Raw genomic sequence first — 17,914 nt, forward strand, 5'->3', positions numbered from 1 at the left:
TTAAAAAAAAAAAGGTGAGTCATTTTATGGGCTCAGTGGAAGTCATGCTGGGGGATGTGCTAATCTCACACCAATACTGGAAGAGAATCAGCGGGCGGGGGTGGGGTGGGGTGGGGTGGGGTGGGGGGTGCACTAGGAGTTAAAGAAGGACAAGGTAACAAGCTATGCCTGCTTACAGATGAACTGAGAACTCAGGCTCTGGGTGGGAGGTGAAAGGACAAACTATTTCAGCTCTGCAGTATGTTTTTAAATCCCTACTTAGGTTCTTGGTGCAAAAGTCAAATCTGACATAGAAAAGAAATACAAGTCTTTAAGGAAAAAAACTAATGACAGAAACCAGACAAACATGCCTTGTTTTTAATATGAAGCACCACAAAGAAGTTGCAATGCAGACTAAATTGAATGACAAAACAGGTTCATTCTTCACACATTATGAACATTTCCTTACTTTCCATCAAAAACGGGAAAGTCAGTGACAGCCTCTCAATGATCTTGACTAAGGATAAGGAGCACAGCCTCACACAAACCAGCCAGAGCAGACATGGCTGCCTGTGCCCGAATCCCCAGAAACAGGGTGACAGTCACTTGGTAATTAATGGGGCCAACTGAACCAGCAAGAGGAGATTGCCAGTTGTCTTAACTCAAGTCACAGGGACCATGTAGATTATTTTATTTTTTTAATTAATAGTAGTTTTATTGCCTCTTAAATTTACATTTCTCAATTCTTTCTATTTAATGTTCTAATCAGGAAACAGAGCATGGACATCAGAACATCCTGATTTTAAATAAGGCACATCAAAGGAATAGCCATGCATGAGTGGAAACACCTCTGTGGAGGTCTGAGGGAGAAGAATCTTCTCAGATTTTCTTTCTGAAGCCATGAGCAATGCAGGTTAATTCCTGACATGCTCCCTGGTAGAAAAATGTCTACAGCAGTCATTCGAAAGTAATTCTTGGGGAATCAGGAGACACAAGATCTTGTTATGTAGCCCAGGCTGGCCTAAAACTAGAAGCAATTCTTCTGCCTCAGCCTCCTTAGTGCTGGGATTACAGGTATGTCCAGTTTACAAGTGTTTTTTTTTTTTTTTAATTATCAAATTTTTTCTTACCTCCTGTTTAAAATTTCACATTTTATTGCATTTTGGCCAAAGGAAGCCATCTTTTTTATTTTCTATTGTAGCAATATATCCAGTTTTAGCATTAGACTTCTGCCAAACTTACTACAGTTATGTAAACAATATTTCAAAGGTGTACAGAAATGTAGAAAGGATGCTAAGAACCGGAGCGTAGCTGGGCGGTGGTAGTACACACCTTTAATTCCAGCACTTGGAAGGCAGAGCCAGGCAGATCTCTGAGTTCAAGGCCAGCCTGGTCTACAGACAGAGTTCCAAGACAGCCAGGGCTACACAGAGAAACCCTGTCTCAGGGGGAAAAAAAGAAGAAGAAAAAGAGGAGGAGGAGGAGGAGGAGGAGGAGGAGGAGGAGGAGGAGGAGGAGGAGGAGGAGGAGGAGGAAGAGGAGGAGGAAGAGAGAGGAAGAGGAAGAGAAGGACCCTGAGTATGTACAGTCGGAAGGAAGTATCTTCGCTGGCAAAGGCTGATCTCTACACACAGCGACTCAGTCAGCAGTGGCATCCTTTTCTAAGCTCCCTGGGGCCCCGTTTCACTGTAGTAAGAAATAGTAAGTACAGTACATTCTTACCAATGACAAAATGAGCCATCACTAAACTAAGCCAGGCACCAAAAGTTATTTACATTTCCTTTTGTTGTTGTTTTCAATTGTGTGTCTTTGTGTGGACTTATGCAGGTGAGTTCAGCACCTCTGGGGGCCAGAAGAGGGTATCAGATGCCCTGGAGTTGGAGTCACAGGCAGCTCTGAGCTGTGCTATATGAGCTGGGAATTGAACTCACGTCCTCTAGAAGAGTAGAACTCGTTCTTAACCATGTGCCATCTCTCCTACTTCTCTGTTTTCAATGGACCATGGAGAGTATTAGAAAAGCCACAGTGACACCTTTATAAAGTTGTCACCTACTTTACATGCTCTAATACCCAGCCTGATGTCCACTTCTGCACAGCACCCCAGTGGACCTGTCTATTGTGAAATCCCCAACAAACCTGTAAGTTAACCCTCCATGCTCGCCTCTCACTGAGGGGGAGGGTCTCCATTTCCTCCTGCTTCCTCATAGCACTTCATGGAGGTTTCCCTCCCACATTTCTGTCCCTCCTTCACACTGACGGAGAAATGGCTGTGTGATCTACTCTACAGTCAGCAGAAGCTTTGCAAAGAAAAAGGCTCAGGGAGAATGAGACAGCCAATGAGCCCAAGCTATCAAACAAAGGTGTCAGCACGACGGAGCAGCCTGGAGAAGGGGGTCAGGCAGTGGACACTGTGAGGGACCATGTGTTCCCTCAACACTAGGCCCCTCTTGCCCACTCCACCTCCAGGGGCCACAGTGAATCCAACAACACCTTCCCCTGCAGGTTCTAGGAAGAAAACGGCACGAGCTTCCTAAACAGAAGCTGTTCAAACAGCCTGAAAGCTACAAATCTGAAACAGACGGAGAAAAGGTACCGCAAAGAGATGAACTTATTCTTTAGTCTTCCTTTCTGCCAACTACTGAAGGTATGCTAACGAAGGAGGAAGAAAATAACTCACCTTGAGCAGCCATGTGAGAACGGAGTCCCGATAAGGAACAAATTTATTTTTGTTTTTACCAGCACCCTGATCGGCTAGGGCCGAGATAACCAGACCCAAGGTTGTGAGGGACCTGCATGGAACAAAAACCACAATTATCTAAACCAAAACATATCAAATGTCACATTAGTCACAAGGATGGACCGCAAGGTGCCCTGGAGCCTGCATGTGAGGAGCACTGTGGTCAGCACTTTGCTTCTGATCTGAAGACTGAGCTCCTAAGGACTCCTGTCCATCTGCTACTTGAAGCAATAAAAATGCTTAACACTATTTGTCTTTCATTTTTGCAGATAAAATATATGAACTGTAAAACCTCAGGTCAAAATAATAATATAAACAACAGACATCTTCAAGAAGAATACCCAAGGTAAAATAGTTAATTAACTATTGCTATAGTGCTAACAAGCTGACATCTGCACAAGTCAGTCAGATCCCAGTCCTGGAGAAGTGTTCCACAGCCCCCATTTGCGGTCTGACTCCTGGCTCTGGGAACCCTGAGCAGAGGGAAGAATTGAACCCATGAAGAGGTAATGTTTTAGCCTGAGGGAGAACCATATATGTGATACAGCTGGCAAGTGAAGCATTATTTCATAAAATCTTGCTTCTGACACTTTAACAAACACAACAGCAGACATAAAGGGACAGCCCAATGTGGCTGGTACTCACTCAGAGATGGATGGTCACTGGTTTTGTCTACAATATAGGCCAGTGGTTCTCAAGTGGAGGATGACTATGCTCCATGGTAACAGTAAGTCACAGAAAGAGACTGGGTTGCCATAACTGGGGGGCCAGTGGGTACTAACATCACTTGGCAAGTGGATGCCAGGAATTCTATCAAACATCCCACAAAGCACAGCATCCTCCACCCGAAAGGACAAGGACTCATCTAAGCCCCAGTGTCAATAGGGCCATTGTTAAGAAGCCCTGACTTGACTGAGGACTACGCTCCTCAGTTCCATCAAACAACTCCACAGATGAGAAAATGAGCCTGGGCTCATGGGAAACGCTAGAAAAACAAATCCAAACTGCTTATTCATCACTGCCTCAATCGTTCCAGAATCATCTTACTCCAATACCCAATGTTCCCCTGTTTTCCTATCAACTCCATAAAGCAATTCAAGAATGTGATGCTGGAGAGCTTACTTGTTGATGTTGCTGCCCTCCTTCAGCCTGTCGCCCGCAGCTCCAGTTTTCGTGGCTCGTTCACTGCCAGCTAAATCCACTAAGCTTAGCTTGCCCACTTTCTCTCCAGATGTCTGCAAAGAAAATCGACACATGCTAGCAAATGGCTAATGAACACTGAAAACAGGCAGACTCCTTTGAATGGCTTATCGTCTCGAGCCTTTCCTAAAGTTATCTGTCCTTACTGCAAAACCACTTCGTGCTGCTCCTCAACCATGCAGAAAAACACCACCCAGCACAAAACCTAGCGCAAACTGACAGAATTCGCTAACCCAGTTGTTAGCAAACAAGGAAGCTGAGGACCTCAGGAAAAATGCTTCAAAATGGGACATTTTGGAGAGATTGGTAAAATTTTCAGAGATGTAAACAAAAGTGCTTTTAAGATCAAAAGATTAATGATTTGAGACTATACTTGAAATTTCATAAATATTAGCCAGTAATCTGGAGACAAAATAGTCACATTTCTTGGTTAATATTTAAAAAAAAATCTGACTTTAGCCGGGCAGTGGTGGCGCACGCCTTTAATCCCAGCACTCGGGAGGCAGAGCCAGGTGGATCTCTGTGAGTTCGAGGCCAGCCTGGTCTACAGAGCGAGATCCAGGAAAGGCGCAAAGCTACACAGAGAAACCCTGTCTCGAAAAACCAAAAAAAAAAAAAAATCTGACTTTTGTGTAACAGAATTGTTCAAAAAGTCAAAAACATTTTCTAAACATTCTCTCCTTGAAGCTGATCAGCTTTAGTTTTCTGCAATCGGCTGGGACAGTGATGTTTTCCTCCACCAGATCACAAACATGTGACAAGTTTTCTGTTCCACCTCGTCATCAAAACAGAAACATGAGACAGCAATGTCAGAAGCTGCAGATTCGACCATTTTGAAAAGTTCCCTTTAAAATCTGTGTGATCTTCGTGCTGGGAATGTAGCTCGGTGGCAGAATGCTTATCTAACATGCAGAAGGCCTTGGGTTCTGTTCTCAGCACTGCAAAAAATACATTTATAGAGTTCCATAAAATAAACATAACGAAAGAATATTTTGCTTCCCAAATCAAAAATACTTTTAAGAAAAAATAGTCTTCAGTATGGTATTTACTTTGTTTTGCTTTACTCTAAAAAAGGAAATCGAAAACAAAGGACTTTTTGTTTTTAACATTGATCTTGATGTGATGGAGGAAAAAAAGTGATTTTTCAGCAAAGGAAAACACTGCCAACATGGAGCACCTTGCCAGGAGACTCTTTTGGTTTCCAATATTCGAAACTGAGGTCCTGAGGGATAGACACTGTGATCAATCTTCACAAGAAAAGAGAGAACAAAGGGAGTGAGTTATCAAAGATGTTCCCAATATGCAGAGGCCCAGAAATCTTCACAAGGTTCCAGACAAATGCTCCAAGGGCGCCCTACCCAGTCTGATGATGTTATGTCATGCTTCCCCAATGCATGCTGCAGCAGGTATCCCCAGCAAGGCACCTGCTGCAATCAGCCATGGGGTATAAATGCACTGCTGCTGTGGCAGGACCAGGTCACCGCTCTTTCTGGAGAGGAAGGGAACCAGGTCTAGTCCAGGACTCCCTTACAGCCAAGCCTCAGGATATGACTCAAGTTCTTTCAGACCCTCTTGCTAAAGACTGGAAAGCAGAAGTCAAGTGTCTTCCCTGGCTTTTTTTCTACCATTAGGCAGGTCATGAAATCTGAGTTTTCCAGGATGTTTCTACATCTTCCAGGGTACTAAGAGGCAGCTGCACTGACAGAAGCAATTTCTTTACTTCTGATTGCAGCTATGGGTGTCCCTTGTGGTTTTAGGGGTGACTCCTGGAGCTGCTGTAGACCCCAGCCCTCTTGAGGTGTTCCAACAGCACTGCAGCTTCCTTACAGCAGCGTCTGCTCTAGTCGGGACCGACAGTCTGGACTAGGCCTTCCACTCAGCTAACCTCAAGAGAACAGGCTCAGCCGTGATCCCTTCAGAAGCCGCTTACCCCAGACTTCACATCATACAGAGTGTGCGTCAGGGTGATTTTGAAGACTGCGTGGGACCGGCTGCTCTCTTCATTCATGTTGGTGGCGGCAACTGTCCGAGACTTGTTGCCCTCGGACATCAGGGACTCAATATCCTAAGTGGAAACAGGTTACAGGCACAGGTTTTGTTATTTGTGAATAAGCATGACCACTCTCCCACACTATCATAAGCACCCAAGTTTTTAGAGGTTACATTTTGTTTTTCGGCAAGAGTACAATTAGCCCATACTGTTTCTGAGAAACAACTAAAGCACATTATTTACGGTAGACACAGAAGCAAATGGCAGCTTTGATATAGAAAAGTTTACAAGTTAGAGTCCCTCAACCCATAGTTGGGCTCTTACAAGGTAGCCCAGGCTAGTCTCAAAGTTGTGATCCTCCTGCCTCTGCTTCCACAGTACCATATCACAGATGTGCCATGCACAACATTAGAAACAATACTTTTGAGTGACATGAAATTCTGATATTCACCTACTCCAGAAATTAAAAAAAAACTAAGTACATTTAATTATAAAAGCAATACGAATTTATTTTATTTAAACAAATTATCTAAAAAGCAAAAAATAAAAAAGATTTTAACCTTTCACCTAAACACATTAAGTATATATTTGATAGTACTGCTTTAAAAAATTAGCATAAAGCCAGGAATACTAGAAAAACTGCTATGGATTTGGGGTGGGGGGCAGTTCTGGGAGTTGAACCCAAGGCCTCAAACATGTTACACAAATGCTCTCCCACTGAGCTATCTCTAGCTCTATTTTTATGTTTTTGAGACAGGACTTAAATAAGTTACTCAGGCCTTGAACCGTCCATCCTACTACTGCTGCGGCCTCCTAAAGAGCTGGGGTTACAGGACTGTGCCAGCAGGGCTGGCTCAACTTGTCCAAATGTTACAAGCTCTGGGGCCAGACCTGGTGGTACAACCCTTTAATCTCAGCACTCAGGAAGCAAAGCAAGTGGATCTCTGGGAATGTGAGGCCATCCGGGAGTTCCAGGTCATCCAGGATGACACAGTAAGTGAGACCCTGTCTTTCCCTCGCTCCCAAAAGCCACAAGCTCTGAAACAGTGCCTAAAGCAATCTGACCTTAGCTTCATTAATTACAACACAATTATCATCTTCTGGGCTGAGAATGGAGCCCACAAGCAATGAGCTTGCTTAGCCTGACAAGGTCCTGGGTCTAACCCCTGGCATCACATGAATAAATGAATAATGAATAAATACACACACATAGCAAAGTCATCTACAAGGATATGTGAAATGAGGAATCAGAGATGGAGTATCTGAAAATGCTACCCAGCTGCCTCTCACCACCCAGTGTTCTTTCCAGTGAAGGAGCCCTCTCTTCCTCTAAGTCTGCTGTGGCAGAATCAAGAGGCTGCATTTCCCAGATGTCTTTGCAGCCCAGGCTGGCCACATGATTAACTAAAGTGTAACACAGACCATCTGGGTGATCCTCCTTAATGGAAGTAGGCATGCCATCATAGCTCTGTTGTAAGAGGCACTAGGAGAATCTGGGCATTATAGCATCTCTGTGGAGTGGGGAAGGACCTGAGGTCCCTACCAACAGCTTGGAGCCACGACACCAGCCTCAGAGTACCTATTTCAGACTTGGTTTTTTTTTTTTTTTTTTACAGGAAGGTATTGTTTAAATCACTGCTTATTCTTGATTCATTCAGTCACATGTATATTAAAAGCATCTACCATATGCCAGGTACTTCCTAGACACTAAGGATACATAACAAGAGAACATGGACATCTACAAAGAAACATTACTAAAATCCTGTTATGTTTTTATGATGAATATATACTTCAACACAATCTTAAACTGCCAAACATATATGAAAAATTTCATGTCATACAATTACACTTCTACTGTATAAATCAAAAAGAATGCTATTTAGTAAAAAATTTCAACACAATAAATACTCTCAAAGTAAATCATTAGCTGCAAAAATACCACCACAGGCAAAACATTTTCCAGAACTTCCCAAGCCCATTCTGGATCCATTAGCTCTGACAACCCAGGGGCTCCATCATATTTAGTTGACATTTACTGACTAGTCTTCATCTTGCTTTGAAGTTTTTTGCAGAAAGTGAGTTACTAAATAATGGTATTGTGAATTTAATTTTAAAAATATAACCCAGGGCTGAAGAGAAGGTTCCAAAAAACCAAGTTCAATTCCTAGCACCCACATAACAGCTCACAAAACTGTTTGAAACTCTAGCTCCAGGGGATCCAATGCCCTCTTCTGGCATCTGAGGCACCAGGCACACACGTGGTGCACAGACACACATGCAGGCAAACACTCATGCACATAAGATAAACATAATGAAAGCTTTAGAAAATAAAGGTATGCAACAAGCCAAAATGACAGTCAACTGAAGCAGCTTCTGTGGAGAACGCTGTTACCTTGTAGCTCGTGACAGCCAGTTTAGAAAGTCCATCCACATAGGGTCCCAACACACTGTGCTCTCTCACCTTCAGGGTCTGGCGGCTTCTGTTCACGACAGAGACACGAGGATCCATTAGTGACTGCCTTTAGAAGGACTCAACTTGCTTCACAGAAACGTACACTTCCTTCAAGAAAGAACCCCTAAAAGAGAAGAGCTGCGGCTGGACCGCTCAAGGATTTAAACCTAACTTTACAACCCTTGCTGGGAGGAAAAACTGGATAATGTGGTCAAATACCACACGGCTCAAAAGGGTAAGCGTGGGAAGTCTATTTACTACCACAAAGAATGCACAGTCGAATAAATACCAACATCTCCTTGTCAGATCTCAGAGCCGGCCCCAAGAGAGAAGCTCTGTAAGTGTTAACCGCACAAGAAAGACAAACCCCAGGCCCAGCTCGGCCGTGAACAAAGAAACGAAGACAACAAACAGCTCTCACAGTCATTTAAAGACACAATGCTGAGCTTATCTACGGTTCTTCTAACAAGGGGGGCCCGCACACTTTATCATGCTGACACACTAGAGGAAAGGGGGTGAAGCATGATCATTCCAATAAATGCACAAGAGATTCAATAAAACAAGAAGTAAACGTTCACTAGTTTCTAAAACAAACCTCCCAGCATGCTTGCAGCTGTGGCACTCTCAATGCTTTAAGCAAAATACAAGGAACATCTGTCCAGATGCCAGCAAAAGGGCACCAAGTTTCTGTAAGGAGGGGCGGAGCCTGAGACCCACAAACAGCATGGTGACTATGGTCAGTCATCATGTAAATCGTAATTCAAAATTGCTGGGGGTGGGTTTCACACCACACCAAAAAAAAAGAAAGAAAAATGACAACTGAGGTAACAGATAAATTAATTAGATTGAGGAAGCCATTTCATAGTGTCTACATATCCCAAAAGATCCCACTGTACTCTATAGATGAAAGTACTGTTTCTCAATTAAAATTATTTTTAAAGAGTATTTACTAATAGTGAAATCCCAGATGATTATGTTTTGTTTTTGTTTGTTTATCTGTATTATGTGTTCATTTGGCCACCGAAAGATATTGCTTTGTTTTGTTTTCAAAATAAATGATGAGTTCAAATGCTTAAACTCCTGTGGTAGTTTTTGGTGCCTACAACGTAAGGTCTATGCTCCTCAGTCTACACCCACATTCCTGTATAATCTGTTCCTGTCTGCTGTCTTGTCTCAATCAGCTCAGTCTTACCATGGATTAGAAGAGCAAAAATGCCTTGTATTAACAATAGTTTTGGGGTCTATGGTTCCTAGTACAATGCCTGGTACCTAAGAGTCAGTCAGAGAATTAACACACTTGGCTAACAAAGTAAAAACGGGACTAAGGTGCCAACAAGGCCTTGCAAGGTATAGGCCACAGGGCCTGGGGACAGAGTACAGGTAACAGAGGGGCCTGGAGACAGTACAGGTAACAGCAGGGCCTAGGGACAGTACAGGTAACAGCAGGGCCTAGGGACAGTACAGGTAACAAAGAACAGCAGCGGGGGAGAACAGAAGGAATGGTGGTGAACACACAGGCTGAGATCCCAGGGAACCTGGAACCACAGCCACTTCATCCACCATATGGGAAGCGAACAGAGGTACTAAGGGAGTGGGGGAACCAGGAAACGGCTTGGCCATCTAAAAGTTTTACTGTCTTTCAGTATATGGGTCACAGCATAGTATTTCCTAATGATTCAGAATCTTCTAGCACCCTACATTCAACTTACAATGTTACATGAATACAGATAAATCCAAGTGAGTTCAGTTAGACACAGCACAAGATGTGGACTGCTGCTCACCTCTTACACAAGGACATGGTCTGGGTTTAACTTTTAGCCTTTTCCTTTTCCTTTTTGTTTCTATGTCTATGTGTATGGATGTGGGTGGGTATATGTGCATGTTCATTTGTGTGTAGGCGTGTGTGTGAACAGGTGTGTGCCTATGGAGGCGAGAGGTCCACCTCAGGTGTCATTCTTTGGATGCTCTCTACCTTATTTTTTGAGAGCAGGTCTCTCACTAGGACCTGGAACTTGATGATTAGCTAGGCCAGTGGCCTGTTAGCCTCAGGGATATGCCTGTTTCTGCCTCCTCAATACTGGATTACAAGCACATACCATCACACATGGATTTCTTTTTAAACATGGGTTCTAGGGATCCAGTTCAGGTTCCCATACTTTCACAGCAACCACTTTATGAACTAAGCTGTCCCCTCAGCACTAACCCCCTCCTCCCCTTTTTATATGTATGGGTATTGTGTCAGCACCTGTATCTGTTAACCATGTGAATGCCTGGTGTTCACAGAGGCCAGAAGAGGACACTGGGTTCCCTGGATCTGGAGTTACAGATGATGTGAGCCACCATGTGGGTACTGGGAATTGAACTCATGTTCTTTGAAAGAGCAACTCGTACTTTTAACCATTAAGCCATCTCTCCAGCCTTCCTGTCCCCTTTTTCTTGAAGACAATATATATATTATATTATGCCTCAAGCAAAACAACAGGATTACATTATTATACATGATAGTCACTGAATTAATAAAATCAGTACTTGAATTTTAAAAATGAAGTTTTCTCAAATACTCTGATTAAAATGAAATCTGATTTTAGACTTTTAATCCAATTACTTTGACTTTTCAGAAACAGAAATGTTTGTAGGTCTGGAGAGATGGCTTAGCTATTAAGAGTATTGCTGTTCTTGCAGACAGATGGAGTTCAACTCTCAACACAGACATTAGACTGCTCACTACTTGTAACTCCAACTCCAGGGGATCCCATACCCTCTTCTGATTTCCACAGGCACTGCACATGTGCATACAAACACACACACACACACATATATACATAAATAAAAGTTTTTACATTAAGAAAAAGGAAACACTTTTTTTAAATCTTCAAGGAACTTTCATAGAAAAAAAAACATAGCCATCACATGCTGAGCCCTTTCTGTATGTCAGAAGTCCTGAGACCTTAGGTATATCACACTTTGAATCTTCACAACAGCCCTCTGAGATGCTGTGGGATACTGTGTGATAACACCAATCATTCCCTGTGTAGTTCACCTAGGAAGTGTTAGGAACTTGCTCAACCAGTAACAAGAGGCTAGATCCTGAGCTGTGTGACTCCAAAGCCCATGTGCTGAGCACTAAGCCACATGCAAAACAAACAAGAAACCAATAAGGACTAAACACATCTGACTGGCAAGCTTCAAGGCAGTCCACTAGGGCTACAAAACACAGGGATGAAGAGCTAGAAGCCAGCTAGTGGACTGCTCCTGGGACAAGTAGGTCTGAGCTAGATCTCAAAGAAACCGGCCATCTTCAGAGAGGCCAAAGTTCAAGAAAAGCATGCAGGCAGAATCAAAAGTGCACAGGGAGCAAACTGTGAGTGCCTGAGCCATGGCCGCCCATCTCTGCCTCCTTCTGTGACTTCTGGCTTCTACACACCCTACCCTCCAGCTGCACTGCATCTTTATCATCCTGGAAGTGGGTGATGTCCATCCACTTCCACAAGGCTGTGCCTAGACATGAATGGTTCCACCTCACTTCTCAGTGGACAACTCCTACTCAGCATATAAACCATCAAGCACCTCTGTGGAATCCTCTCTCGGCTCTGGGAAGGGCCCCCCTTCCCTTTTTGCACTCTATTTTGTGTTAACATCCCTCACCAGCAAAAAGCAGACTGCATGCCACTCTAACTTGTCTGCAAAACTCATTCTTTCCATACTATGGGCTCTTCCTCTGAACTGCATGGTGCCTGGCAGATAAGAATGAAGTCATAAACAATGGGTAGGTGAGGTATGGACAGACAATCAAGTGTCAACTCAGACTCCAGCCTGAAGATCATTATCAGCCAAAGAAAGATGGCTGTGAGGTACTGAGATCCATTTGCTCTTGACTGAGCCTCACTGGATTCTGTCGCTCACATCCTCTTTCCTGGATCACTTTCCTCATCCAAACATAACTCACCATCTGATTGATCCTGGGCTGGAAGCCCTTCCCACACGGCTCTCTGACATGAGCCAGCAACAGCCTCAGCCACTGCTGCCCTCGCCTCTTCCCCCACCAACACGGCAGTGCACAGGCTCCTCGGCTACCTCTCGCTCTCCTCATTTGGCTTCACGTGGCCACAGGGTAAGCAAAGTGATTCTGAGGGCGTCCTTACGCTCTGAAGCAGTTCTCTTTCAAAGTCAACCCCATGAAATCAGGGGCATTTCCTACCTTCTTGGGGGTACGTGGCTTTCAGATGAACTACCCTAAGATCAGCTCCAGTTTACTCCCCCCTCACTTCACATCGAAACCAACCACAGAAATCCACCAGAAATTTATTGCCTTAAAAAAAAAAGCTAAGTCACTGAAGGCCGCAGTCACACTCATTTTAAATGACTGCCTCTTGCCACCTCTGTTTTGTCTGTGGCTTTGGGTGAGGAGAGAAGGAGAGGCAGCGAGGCACACGTACAGACCTGCATCATCACTCGGCCTGCTCTAACGACCCAGAACTGGCTGTGGGAAGCTGATCCGTGTAAGCATAAATCACAAACAGCATGGCCAGATCACTCTCCACCACAGCTCAATTACAGCCTTCTCTAAAGCTAATCTATTCTGTCTGTTTCAAGAAAGCCACAGCACTCAAGACTCCAAGTCTTTTACCCTTTGGGGTCAAGAAGGTCTCGGACTTTTTCATTATAAATCTCCATGTAGGACACCTCGACTTTAAAGCTCTGCTCTTCATTTTCCTCCTTCTGGGTTCGTTCGAAGAGTCCACTGCAGAGTCTGGGGATTAGTCCAGGTTGGTCGGCTGTGCCCATCATGGTATAAGACTTTCCAGACCCTGAAAACGAAAAGAAGCCATCACTACCTCTTGGAGAAGTTTAAAGGCATTTAACCCTATTTCTACTACTTATAATAAATTTATAGGATTTAGCAAAATGCACAAAATATAGTAAATATACATATACATGAAAAGAATAAGAAATGCGATCAAGCATAGTGAGAATGGAACATACAGACGTTTCTATTACTTGTGTAAACAGAAGTAAACTGGCCTAGAAAAAAAAAAAAAAAAAAAAAAAAAAACCTAGCCAGGCATGATGGCCCATACCTCTAATCCAGCACTCAGGAGGCAGAGGATGAGGATCAGGAGTTCAAAGCCAACCTCCAATACTTGACACCCTGTCTAAAAAAGACAAGATAGACAGACAGACCCTCCTTGAATAATCTTCATATTTAAAAAAAATTATCTAAAATATAGCAAGGTTTTCTAAGTAAGCTAGGGATCATCTAAGCACTACTGTTCCCATAGATATTCCTAACTGCTGAATCAAAGCACAAAAGACACGGTGCCAGCAGGCTTACTGGCCTCCTGTAGCAGTACCCTGAACAAACAATAATCTTCCTCTAATGGACAAGCACTTGATCAACTGTAACAGAAATACATACTCACTAAAGAAGACTCAAAACCCTGTTGTGACAGTACACACCTTTAATACCAGCACCAGAGGCTGAGGCAGGAGGATAGCAAGATCAAAGCCAGGCTGGTTACTCCCATCAAAAGAAAGAAGTAAAGGAAGGAAGGAAGGACAGAAGCACAGACAGACCAGAAAACACAGACAAATGAAAAGGGGAAAGATTAAATCACCTCAGTCCTACCACCCAGAACCAACACATGACACTTAGGTGCAATCTGCCCCTCCCGGTACCAAACGGCTTTGTGACATTTGTGTGCTTTCGACCTCACAAGCTGCTGCTCTGTCACCTGTCAAAACACCTAAAACTAACGCTCTACTTCTGACATTCCAGGTCCTTCCTAAAGTGAGCACAGATAATTAATTCATCATGCCAATCCTACGGAAGGGTCTAAAGTGTAAACATTTTATAAAGAGGAAAGGATGAGGCAGAAAAGGCCCTTCTGGTGAGAGGCAGGGCAAGAGGGAAACTGGCCCTGCCTGGCTCAGAGTTTCTGTTCTTTTGGACACAGCACATGATGTCCAAACCCACCAAAAACATTGTTCTATGAAGAGCAATGTCCAGTTGGACAGGTCACATGATGAACTGTTTTATATTTTTGGTTGTGAGCCTAGCCTTTAACGGCTGAGCCATCTCTCCAGCCCGATGAACTGTTTTAAAAGCAACAAGTTTCACTTTAAATTGGTTTTCTTTCTTTAATTACAAAGGATAGAAGCCTAAAGTCCTTACCAGTCATGACCAGTAAGATATTAACAAGTGTGTTCTTTTAAAAATATATTTTCTTTTAATTTTTACTTTATGTGTATGGGTGTTTTACCCACATGTCTGTGCACCATTTGCATGCCTGGGGCCAGCAGAGGCCAGAAGAAGGTATCAGGTCCCCTGGAACTGGAGTTACAGATGACTGTGAGTCACCATGTAGGTGCTGGGAATCGATCCCAGGTTCTCTGGAAAAGCAACAAGTGTTCTGAATCACTGAGCCAACTCTACTGCACCACAAGTGGGTTCTTTCTTTGTGGTATTCTCTCTATTATGATCCTTAAAGAACTACAATATACAGACACAGCCAATAATAAACTCAATGGTTGTAGCTCTGCAAATTATTAAGAAGAAGGAAATGGGAAGAGGGGGAAAATCAATAAAGAAAAGGGATTTTAATCCTATTTTTATTGTACTGTTTTAGAAACATGCCACTGCCTAATTTAATCACCTGTGAGACAAACTAACACAGGATAAGGAAACACAAGATAAGAAAGCACCGCAGTAAACATGGCTTCATCTTCATGGAAGGATGCTTAAATGTGGAGTAGGTGTTAGTTCCTATTACCTGTCTGCCCATAGGCAAAGATACAGGCATTGTAGCCATCAAATGCGTTCTGAAGGATGTTCTCTCCAAGGCACTTGAAAACATCATCTTGACCTAAAGGATGAGAAAATGGTATTTTAAAGGCTAAGAACACATGAACAAATAAGAAATCAAACAAAACAAAACAATCCGCTCATTTATCTGCTGTGGGATGTTCTGTATGGCAAATGTGTTGCTCTGATTGGTTAGTAAATAAAACACTGATTGGCCAGTAGTCAGGAAGGAGGAAGTATAGGTGGGACAAGGAGGAGAATAATTCTGGGAAGTGGAAGACTGAGTCAGAGACACTGCCAGCCGCCACTATGACAAACAGCATGTGAAGATGCCGGTAAGCCACGAGCCACGTGGCAAGGTATAGATTAATGGAAATGGATTAATTTAAGATATAAGAACAGTTAGCAAGAAGCCTGCCACGGCCATACAGTTTATAAGCAATAGAAGTCTCTGTGTTTACTTGGTCAGGTCTGAGTGGCTGTGGGACTGGCGGGTGAGAGAGATTTGTCCTGACTGTGGGCCAGGCAGGAAAACTCAAGCTACATTTATCCCTGAACAAGATTTTTAAGCTTGAAAGCTTCTGTCCCACAGGTTATGTCTAGTTGGAGTGGGAAGAAGAGTCAGTAAAGGGTTCCCTGTAACATATACTTGAACAAGGCCACCCAAATCAATCCATGAAATGCAGAGAGCTCAAGAGCTGCTTATTTTACAGCCCACGACTAAGATTCGATAATCTCTATTTAATGTATGTGTGTGTCACGTGTGTACACGTGTTGCCACCTGTGTGGAGACCAGAGGACAGCTGGTAGCAGTTGGTTCTCTCTTTCCACTGTGTGGGTCCTGGAGATTGAACTCAGATCATCAGGCTTGGTACAAGCACCTTGACCACCTGAGCTGTCTCACTGGCCCTGAACATCTGAAATTTAAACTTAGGGCCTAGACTTAGTGCCTGAATTCATACACACCATACTTTCATTCAAAGTGTACTAGAGTTCAGAAAAATCATGCACGTCAACTCCCTTCTTTCCTTTCCCTCATGAAAATTTCAGGTTACATGACTTACAGTTCACAATAGTTAGAATAGGGAGTGAGATCCTGGAAACGGGCAGGAGAGATTGTTCCTAAGTTAAAAGCATTTGCTGTTCTTGCAGAGGACCTAGGTTCAATTCTCAGCACCCACACAGCAGCTCACAACCATCTATAACCCTAGTTCCAGGGATCCAACACCCTCTTCTAGCTAGCTTCCATGGGCATCAGGCACATATGTGGCACACATACATGCAGGCAAAACAATCATGCACATAAAATACTGGAAGAACCAGATGCTGCTGTGTCTAGCAAAAGTGTTCCATCCACTTCACTTTCTAGTCGATTCGGTTGTCACACTTCTGAATTGGGGTGATCCTTGGAGTCACCACTAGGCCAATGAGACCAAAGGGACCTTAATTGTTTTTTGTTAACCATGATCTTTCTTATAACAGAAGCCAATAAAATATGTTCAATGTGTAAAAGCACTGCTTAGAAACATTCGACCTTGACAGTCAGGGTGCAAGGAACAAAGGGCTGTCACACAATCCTAAACTTGTTGAGAAATGGGGATGAGACAGTTATCTTCGGGGAGGTAGTAGAACAGGGCAAAAGGTACAGAGGAAAGTCCGACAGATGGTCCTGCAGGCCTGGAGAATTAGTGAGCACCACAGAGCTTTTAAGAACTAGACCTAGGGCTACCATGTGGGGCTCCTCCCCCCTTATACTAGGTCCCTCTAGACCACATCACTAACATTATGAGGGTCTGCATGCCTATAATGTAGCTCCTGACCCCATTAGACAGATATATCTGAGATGATCTCATGAGATCCCATAGTCATAGTATTTATCATCTCACATTAAAAACATCTCACTGAAGTCTCTTGGTCCCCAGACAGTACAAAATCTTTCACAGCAAATGCTGGAAGCAGCTGCCTGGACAGTGTTTAAAAGTTACACCAAATGATACCATGGTAGTGGGTGGAAAACACAGCAAAACACCTCCACATTACTAACTGCACAGACAGTGTGCTCAGTTACCTGCATACTTCTCTCGGACGGATTCATCCATGGACCAGAAACAGTGATCATAAGCAAATATCTGTTGCGGAGGGAACATAAAGGGAGTGCATTAAGAACAAAACCTTCATATCACAATTGCCATTATAATAATGCATAGCATTGTCAACCAACTTACTAGCCAGGCCTTATGGCACAAACTTGTAACCCCATCACCTGAGAGACTAAGGCAAGAGAATAGCCAAGTTTCAGGGCAGCCTGGGCTACACTATGATCATGTTTCAGCTGCCCAATCCCTCAGACAAACACCATCACTTGATGTCAGAGAGTAGGGGTTAGTGGCATATAATCCCTTGGTGATTACACAGTGAGACAGAGCTACCTCACACGGAAAACATCTGCAATGGTAAACCAAATGGCATTATATAGGATCCCCTGGGACTGGAGTTACAGATGATTGTAAGCTACCATGTAGGTGCTGGGAACTCTGTCCTCTGCAAGAGCAGCAAATGCTCTTAACCACTGAGCTCCTGTGGGTCTTATTCTTATAGGTCCTGAGTCAGCATGGAGCCGCTTTTAACTGGACAAGTCTCTGAGGTTATAAATTTTAAAAGAAATAAATGAAGGTCTCCCATTTGCCAACTACACTTCTCCTCCAGGGGAAGCAATCTGTTACGGATGTGGGCTTCCCCTTCTAGGCTTTTGTC

At 43.5% G+C, this 17,914-nt stretch overlaps 1 protein-coding gene across 5 annotated transcripts in view; it reads right to left on the reverse strand.

Annotated features, from left to right (window-relative positions):
• Window positions 1-17,914, reverse strand: part of Kif13b (kinesin family member 13B) — a 150,538-nt gene that overhangs the window by 79,975 nt on the left and 52,649 nt on the right. For all 5 annotated transcript variants that reach the window (XR_008217023.1, XM_052732955.1, XM_052732954.1 and 2 more), the window contains 7 exons: window positions 17,229-17,289; window positions 15,129-15,221; window positions 12,986-13,166; window positions 8,299-8,386; window positions 5,847-5,981; window positions 3,839-3,951; window positions 2,657-2,768 (listed from right to left, as the gene is read on the reverse strand). Coding sequence is in view for 4 of the 5 variants with exons in the window: in XM_052732955.1 (XP_052588915.1) it covers window positions 2,657-2,768; window positions 3,839-3,951; window positions 5,847-5,981; window positions 8,299-8,386; window positions 12,986-13,166; window positions 15,129-15,221; window positions 17,229-17,289 (783 nt within the window). In the remaining variant the exon portion in view is untranslated. The remainder of the gene's footprint in view (window positions 1-2,656; window positions 2,769-3,838; window positions 3,952-5,846; window positions 5,982-8,298; window positions 8,387-12,985; window positions 13,167-15,128; window positions 15,222-17,228; window positions 17,290-17,914) is intronic.

This window comes from Peromyscus californicus, unplaced genomic scaffold (genome assembly GCF_007827085.1).
Source record: "Peromyscus californicus insignis strain IS unplaced genomic scaffold, ASM782708v3 Scaffold_12__1_contigs__length_115047231, whole genome shotgun sequence".
Classification (NCBI taxonomy): domain Eukaryota; kingdom Metazoa; phylum Chordata; class Mammalia; order Rodentia; family Cricetidae; genus Peromyscus; species Peromyscus californicus.